The following is an 8858-nucleotide window of genomic DNA, read 5'->3' as shown; positions in this document are numbered from 1 at the left end:
AAGGTGGTTTCTAAAGATACTCTCTTGGGAACTGAGATTAGCGAATACATAGCTGCCATGACTGTCACCTATCCATCCTTGACTTCTACTGAAATAAATGCTTTTTTTTTAGGATAGTTGCCTCCCATACTTTAGGACGCACCTGTGAATCAGCGTGAGCATATGTCTGTGAGGGAGAGTAGGGGGGAAAAATGAGCTCTTCCTTGTTCATAGAGAGACTATTCTCTCTCTAACAAGACATAACATTTGAGTAATGATTTAATATTTCTCTTTCCACTGATTTTCCACATATGCTATGTATACCAATATATTTTACACTATTTTTACTAAACCTATTTTCCAAAGCAGTTCTTTAGAGCAATATGTACTGACAGCATTAACAAAATGAGACACTTCCTTTCTTTTGTTGAAAAGATGGTCTAAATGTTTAAATTAAAAAAATAAAAAATATCAGGGCAAAACTTAAGACATAAACACAAGGACAGATTTACCGAGGAGCCTAAAATGTGTCTGATGATGATTACCTGCCTTCATCCTTCACATCCAATCAGTTGAGAAGTCCCAACAACTTGCTTTAACATCTCCCCCAGATATTCATTTTCTTTTCCATCCCTAGTGCTTCTTTGAGCCAACATCAGGGCCTAGGCCTACATTAGTTAACCAGCCTTTTACCGCGGCTTTCCTGATGCTTGCAGACAGCTTTGTCCCACTCTGATTTCAGAGACAGATCCCTATCAGGATATGCTCCTCCTTAGGGTAGAAAAAAAAAATGATCATGTTTCACTGCCTAACCATCTCCCCTTCAACAGTTGTATTTTCACTTTTTTGCTTATAAGGCTCTGCACCCCCATCATGGCATCTACCAACCACGTAGGACTATAACACATTCCACAAAATGTGCTGCAGTTAGCACATCCAAGATCCAAGTGTGAAAGTGCCAACTCAACGATACCCAAGGAAGACCCACTCTGAAATAATGAGAAATCTTGCCAGTTGGCTTACGAGGTGATTTTGTTTTCAACTTGCTATAAATCATATTTTTTAAGTTGCCTACATAAATAAACTGCTCTATCATGTACAAAAAAAAAAAGATAGGCACAGAATACCTAACCGCCCAAGAAGATACAAACAACTAGCCCTGTGACTGTCTAGCTCTATTTAAAATAAGAGCCAGCATAAAGGAAGAAAGGGAGAGCTTAGTCAAAATTGAGATAATAGTCGTCTCACTCCCCAAACCTTCTTTTAAAATTTTTCTTCAACAAAGAATATATCTCATATAGCCCCACGACCTTTCCTTGTACTTGGAGGATTTACTACAAACATAACAATCTCTTCTTACACAGAAGCAGTGAGGACATAAAATTGGAGTGGGCAGGAGAAAACAAAGATACAACATACACTAAACTTTTTTGAAGTTACTTTACTACCAGTGCTACAGGAATAAAAACACACACAGATAACTTGAGAATGAAATGAAAGCAACCTTTGATTTTTCATCTTCTTTTTAGCACTTAGCAGCCTACCTCGTATTTTGCTATTTCACAACTGACTTGGCCAAATCTGCTCAGCTTTGAAGTTGGTGAGATTATTAAATGCTATGAAAATGAACAATATGGCTTCTACAAAATAATGAACAAAGAATGTCAGTAAAGATTTAACAGCTGCTCTATTTTCAAAAATCTAGCTAGATACTATATCATTTAAGTTCATAATAATCATCAACAAAGATCCTTAAGTAACTAGAATTTTAAAGTCTTTTGTGAATAATTTTAATATCATTCAATCATAAATTACAAAGAAAAATAATGAGCATCATGTGTGTACTATAGCTAAATGTGCTAAAGTCAACCAAAGTCTTTATAAAAGTAAAGATACTAAGTGTCTTCAATTAAACTGGTCATCTCTCAATTGGAGGTCCAGTGGGGTTAAATATAACACAATAAAAATCATGTCTAACAGCAGAGTTTCTCTCCTATTTCATGCCTGCTTGGATTCTCTGCTTCAGGCTCATGCTAACATAACAGGCTTGCTAAGTCTTTGGTAATAATAACTTTTTGATCTGCCTTATGTTACACTGAAACCAACTGAATGTTTTCCAGGGTTGGCCATTTGGTACATCATAGTTTCATACCCTACCCCATGCAGAAGATGAAATAATATACCACAAACCACTTCATTCAAATACCAAATCTGTGACCAAATCGCAGGGCTGGACAAAAACTCCAGTTATCCATTCTAGTTCCCTGAACCTTAGCGGATAGTCTACCTAACTTTAAACAAAATATTATTTGCCCTGGATTTTATTAAGTCAAATTTAATTTATATTACAGCAAGTAAATTGGGGGGAAGGGGAAAAGGATATATTTGCATTTAAATTTTCTATCAGGCTCATATGAACTAAAGCTTTTGGAAAAATAATCAACCAAAGTTGGCTAAAATGCACACTTTAACCAAAACCAGATAAACATGGGAAGCGGCTCCACTACTATCAATAAGAAAAATATAATAAAAGACAAACTTTTGAATCTTCAAGTACAGTTGATAATTATATGACTCAGGCTACAGAAAAAAAAAAAATTAAGTCCTAGCGATAAGAATGGATTTTTTTTAAAAAAGGATAGAGTCTTCAATATGCTAAGTGATACACAATAACGCAGTTTTTTAGTATCCTTTCCCTGTATGCCTTCTTTCAAAAGCATGTACGCCACCTCTCTTCATTTATTTCCCTTTTTTTAGAATATGCAAAATATTCCCCTACTTCATTCTCTCTGAAATAATTCTTTTTCACATAACTTAAGTTTTACTAAAGCTTAGCTACAAATAATGGGGTTGGGGGGATATGTAATAGTTTGTCATTGTTTTATCTTGTCACCTCTAAGATAAAATCACTCCATGACCAAAATTATGGGCTTTCCTGATTCTGACAATATCCTGTACTCCCCCACCCCCCTAAAAAAAATTCAAGGCTATAATCAAGAAGTATTAATGCCAAGTTATGAAATACAAAATGTAAAATGTAAGATCATATAAATGATGAACACATAAAAACAGACTGAAGCAGCCGAATGGCTGACAAATCTGACAATCTTCTTCTTCCTTATAATCACATAATTTTTAAGAATTATTATGACCTAAAAATTAGGAAAGCTACAATCACACACCATTTTGAGTATTTCCATAAAAGATGTGCTGAATACCACTTCAGTAGCTTCTTACCCATTTATAATCACTTAGCAACTCAATCACCAGAAGATTAATACCCTATGTACATGTGATTAGTTTCAATGCATGAATTTGTGATTCAATTCCTAAAAATACCAAAATAGTTGATGTAATTCTAAGACAAAAGTCGTTTGTTTGTTTTTTTAATGGAAATATAGTCAGTTCGGTTTTGAGCCAATGTAGGTATTATTGCGTGTTTTCTTGATTTTTTAATTTTTTTTCCCCGCCTACTTTCCAACATTTCCCTCTTTCACTCTTTATTAACACTTCCACCTGAGAATAAGTGCGACATAAGAAAAGGTGCAATTCAAATCAGTCAGTTTTACTCCTTATTAGCAGCTCTACAGAGGGAGAATGAATGTGAGAAAAAAAGAGAGAGAGTATAAAGGTTAGCCGGGAACAGAAGTTGAAACTAATGTCTGAAAGGAAGCTCTGAAATTTTAAGTTGATTTTAATGATTCATGCCCCTCCTCTGAAAAACAAGGATGTGATTGTAAAACTAATACTTGTAGCATATGATATATATCTTAAATGATTTAAAAGACTACCAGTACATCTTGCCCCAGGGTTATTACAGGAAGGATTCTGAGTCCTGCAGACACCTCTGAGTCAGTTGATTTGAAGACACTTTGTCACTTGCTTGCATGGATCTTGGGATATTAACTATCTGGACCTTTGCTTGTGTAGCGGCTGCTGATGAAGGTACTATATCTCTTCCTTCATTCCCTTCCTCCCTTGGACCATCAGCTCACACTTCCAAACCAATATAACCTCAGTTGCTTGAAAGGATAATCGGAGATAAAAAGGTAAATAAATAAATAAATAAATAAGAAGATGAGGACGGACAAGGAAGACCAATTTCAAATTCAGACAATGTCCTCAGCAGGGATTAAGTCCCATAACAACAGAGCCACAGTTCATGACACAAACGCTGCACACGCAGGGTTTGCCATCAGAACCACCTTATTCTCCACACCAGTCACCACATGTGGACAAATCAGCCATCAGTGGCCTCTACATGGCGTGCTGTCTTGTTTTGTAGGGTTCAGTATTTAAAATTCAAATTCCCAGGCTCTGTTTAAAAAGTAAGCAAGCCGGCAATACTGAGACAACATGGTCATATGACAACAGTTAGCTGGACCACAATAGTGTGGATGGGACATGAGAACTTCCATTTACCAGAGTCCCGCTGTAGTCAGTTCACTCAGCCAGGCCCCCAAATTCAGGTCAGTCACATCCCCTGCCCCATCATGAACTACCCGCCTCATGAGGAAATCAGAAAAACGGGGCAAGTAAGGTGCGGAAGTCATCAACGCCAGTGCAACGGTGAACTGTGCCTTTAATCTAGAAGCATTTAACATCAGCCTCTATCTGCACTGCTCATAAAAGATCTACTTTAATTTTAGTTTCCCTTCCGTTTGTCTCAGGGTTATGTAACCTCACAGGAGGTCACACAAGTCTCCCAAAAAAGAAATTTAAGCTGCCTTTTAAAAATATAAAAAGAACCCTGCATAGCAAAGACAAACACAAAGCTGAAACTCGCCTTCTCGCCCTGACAAGAAAGCTCTGCCCTCCCTGTTAATCTCAAATAGTATAATCTTCAAGAGAAAAGAAATGAAAACACAAAGGATGGAAAACCAGGGCCTGCCCTGGGGACATACGCCATATTCTCCACATGCTGTCAAGCAGAAAAATGTGAACATCTTACCATCTTCCAGCTCAAGACAAAGGTTATACACAGCCACGGGTCTCTTGGTTCTCTGGCCTTGTCTCTTTGACTGCCTCGGTGGAGCATTTGGGGGTGATGCTGACAGGGAGACTGACTCAAGGAATGTGTCATCAGGCCGGGTCCGAAAAATCTGCCATCAAAGCATAAAGAACATTAATTGTTTCCCTAGAACAGAAATCTGTGTATTCCAACAGCAAACCAGCATCAAACAACATTTGATTTGGAGTTCATCCAAAAACGGGCAGGAGCCAAAAATCCATTCCTGTAAATTTGGGGTATAGGTCATGAGTCTTTTCTTTTTATTTTTAACAGAAGATTTCAAAATAACATTTCTCATTAAAATTAAGTCCAAGCAACATCAAATCATTCTATTTCAAAATAAATTCATTCTCAAACTAAACAAGCATAATTATCTTTACCAGGTGTAGACAATGCCACAGCTCTTCATCCACAAAGGAAGTAGCCAGGATAAAATATTAAAAACAAATATCCCATTAAATTTCACACAGGGTTATATTTATGCCAAAAGGCTGGTCTCATTTTTTTTTTCAAACCACACAAACGGAAACATATGACTGCAAATATTTTTTACATGTTTCAAAACAGCTTGTGCTTATGAAATTACCTGTCAGATTCCCATGTACATTTTTTATAAAATGTTTTACAGATTTGATCAATTCACTTAATGCCCTCCAACATCTCTTAATAATTCCCCTTCCATTTATGAAACTTAGAATATTAGCACCTTGATTATCTACAGTGTCATTCATAATCATATCGGTAATAATCATATTAATTAAAATGTGCTGGTTCATTAGAAAACAAATTGTTTTTTCTTTTGAGAAAAGCAATTTGCACCATAAAGGGGAGTATGCCATACAGAGGTGATTTATAATAGGCCTTCCATGGCTGCCAAGACCTGAGTTTAGAGGTTTTTCTTGCCCCTAACAACACTGGAGGCCCTTCAGCCTTCAACTAAAGTCATCAAATAAAATATTTAGAGACAGCAACCTAACAGGCATGGCACCTCCAGAGGGCTGATATTCCTCAGGTGGAAGCAAGAAACAGGAAGGAAGCCAGCTAGCATTAAACAAAACATAAGCATAAAACAATAAAAGGCACTGCGTGAAAGCCCCACCACTGCCAGGAAATTATTATATTTGTGCATCTGAATAAAAACAGCCATGTGATCCGTGTCTATGAGGGAGGGTACCACATGTGTGTGTCACATTTTAAAAAGAGACAGCCGTATCGGTTACAATCACCAAGTCTAGAAGTTCTCACCTAAACACTATTATATACCAATAAAAATAAACACGACACCACAGCATTTGCTTTATAGTACCATACTGCCCCCACATGTGTAAACAGAATTTAAAAAATGATTTAAATTACTATGGACAAATATTTTGCGGGTGAAAATTTAATTTAGTGCTCCAACTGGTAACCTGTTAACACCATATTTCTACAGAATCTGTGTTCCAATAGGATACTCTGGAAAATAGCAAACTACTGATCTGCCTTAAAAAAGCCCTCTGCTGTCTAGATTACTGTCCACAGCTGGACTTATTGCCATCTGTCACTGTTCACGTTAAAAAGAGGCTGTGGAGTCATGAGGATAGGAGAGGAATCAGACTGAAAAAAGTATGACAATGGTGTAGATGGGAAAACTTAATTCCACCGACACAAAGTTTCACCTGTGTGTGATCAACAGTTGGAATAGCTCCTTTACTTGCTTTTATTTGATCTTTACAAATATGGCAAATGCCTCTGGGATGTAATGGGAATAGGAAACCCAAAATACACAGAGCCAATGCACCCAAAGCCTACATAAGCAGTGGAAAAGTAAGACCCCCAAGAACTGGTCCTGCACAGCTGGTCACCTCCGAGCAGACCTTCCTGCAAGATTACACTGACTGCTGGTGCAAATGCTGACCATCGTCCCTCCACCTCCTCAGGGTGACGGGTGGGTAGGGGGGTGAGGAGTGAGGAGTGGGAGTGGCCCCAACTTGCACAGTCCGGTTACCAAGCAAAACAGGAGCCCGGAGTGTGACTCCAGTGCCCCAGGGGGCCTGACCTGATACATCCCAGGGCTGGGCCTCCAGAAGTCTCCAGAAGAACCATTCCCTCAACAGACTCTCTATGGTGCTAGCACTTCAAAGTGCTAACCTATCCTCCCTATTAGGTGGTAGCAAAGCATGGATAGCTAACTTGAGAAGGCTCTACCTTGCCTTTTACATTTTCCCAGCAATGGAAGTTTAGACCTATTACTAAAACAGTGTGTGCCTCATGTTTTCATCTGTATAATGAAGGCCATAATACCTACAGCTCAAGTTATTTCAGGGATTAAATGAGATGATGCTTATAAAGTGTTTAGGAGAGCACCTGCCACCTAGAAAACACAAATGAACAGTAGCTACTGGCATTTGTAATATGATCACATACAGTAAATAATGATAATGGAAATGGACCCTCATTACTCAACCACCATTTTGAGAAGGCGCTGATTTGTTAAGGTCTTAAATATTCCTCAAATTCAGTGTTTATTTATTCTCAAGCGTTTGTGGGAAAAGTTCATCTAGCAATGGGCTACAGAGAAGCAACAGCAAGACGCGTTTTCAAAATTCCCAAGTCACCTAGAATCACACAATTGTTTTGTATATTAACTTCTGCACTTCAATGCTAAAATTTCAGATTTAAATTACTTCCTAGTTTATTAAGTACATTTAAAACTTAATAAGCACCTACTAGGTAGTACGTCTTCTCTGAAGCACTTTAATATTCTCAACAACCTTTGAGGTAAGTATCAATCTCCACATTTTAAAATGAGAAAAGCTCAGAATAAAAAATGAGCCCAAGTCTCCACAGTTTGAAAATGGTCGAGTTGGTATCTGAGCTCTCCACTCTGATTCCAGAGCCCCTGATGCCAGTTCGTAAAACAAAATTTAATTCCTAGGGAAAAAGAACATCACCAACTACTACTGTTCCACATCTGTTTAGAAAGAGTAAAATGAAGACTAACCAGACAGACTCACCATCATTATGCTATGTTTTCCTAGATGTATCAAGGTGTCTGCGCTAGCCTCTGTTCTAAATAACTCTTTCTTTTTTAACCAGTAAAGCTATGCTCTCATGGTTTACTCTGAAACCCCAGAAATGATTTTAAAGGATATTTTTGTTAAATTTAGAAGAGGAGGAAAGAGTGTTTACTTTAAAATTTTGAGCTATGTGTTGGCAACCTGATTTTAGAAGTTACAATTTAGCTTACCTTGGTCTATACAGCCAAGGTGTGTGTGTCATCCTTAACTATGACACTGATTTTCCAATTCTAGAGCCACCGTGTGGATGCAAATGTCTTTACTGCTCAGGTCTCTTTCCAAAATCTTTTGATTCCCCTAACTTCCCTGGCATCATGTCTCACATTATCTTTGTTCCAGCCCAGATGAACTCATCTTAAGCAATACTAAGAATCAAGAGATAAAGTCTACTTCACTTATTTTTTTCAGGGTAGAAAATTTCTTCACCGCACCTACGTATTCACAATATAAGAAAAACTCAAACCAGACAATCCGATGACAAAAAAACAAAACTCCACACGTACGCATGTCAGGTGAGCAGGCGCTTACTCAGGTGTCCTCAGACTGCTAGCACAAACAGAAGTCTGGCACTACTGCTCAGAGTCACAGGTTCCTCAGACTCAACAAACTGGAAGTGAATGCCCATGGGACTCAGCCATACATAGAAATACCTCCCCAAGTCCTTCGTGCTCTGCTACCAGCAGCCACATGTGCAGATGACTGGGCCACTTCCGCCAGAAACACTTTGCAGATAACAGGAAATGAGGATGGTCTCTGGAAACTCTGCTTTAGTGCCCAACTCAAACCTGTAGCATTTGATTCAGCTGACT

At 38.1% G+C, this 8858-nt stretch overlaps 1 protein-coding gene across 3 annotated transcripts in view; it reads right to left on the bottom strand.

The window, feature by feature from the left end:
- The window catches only part of ARHGAP10 (Rho GTPase activating protein 10), a 251386-nt gene that overhangs the window by 36257 nt on the left and 206271 nt on the right, over window positions 1-8858 (bottom strand). For all 3 annotated transcript variants that reach the window (XM_019661363.1, XM_019661364.1, XM_019661365.1), the window contains one exon: window positions 4931-5081. In XM_019661363.1, the coding sequence (XP_019516908.1) occupies window positions 4931-5081 (151 nt within the window). The remainder of the gene's footprint in view (window positions 1-4930; window positions 5082-8858) is intronic.

This window comes from Hipposideros armiger, unplaced genomic scaffold, assembly GCF_001890085.2.
Source record: "Hipposideros armiger isolate ML-2016 unplaced genomic scaffold, ASM189008v1 scaffold_346, whole genome shotgun sequence".
Classification (NCBI taxonomy): domain Eukaryota; kingdom Metazoa; phylum Chordata; class Mammalia; order Chiroptera; family Hipposideridae; genus Hipposideros; species Hipposideros armiger.
The sequence above is the reverse complement of the archived record's forward strand: the minus strand, read 5'-3'. Positions and strand labels throughout refer to the sequence as shown.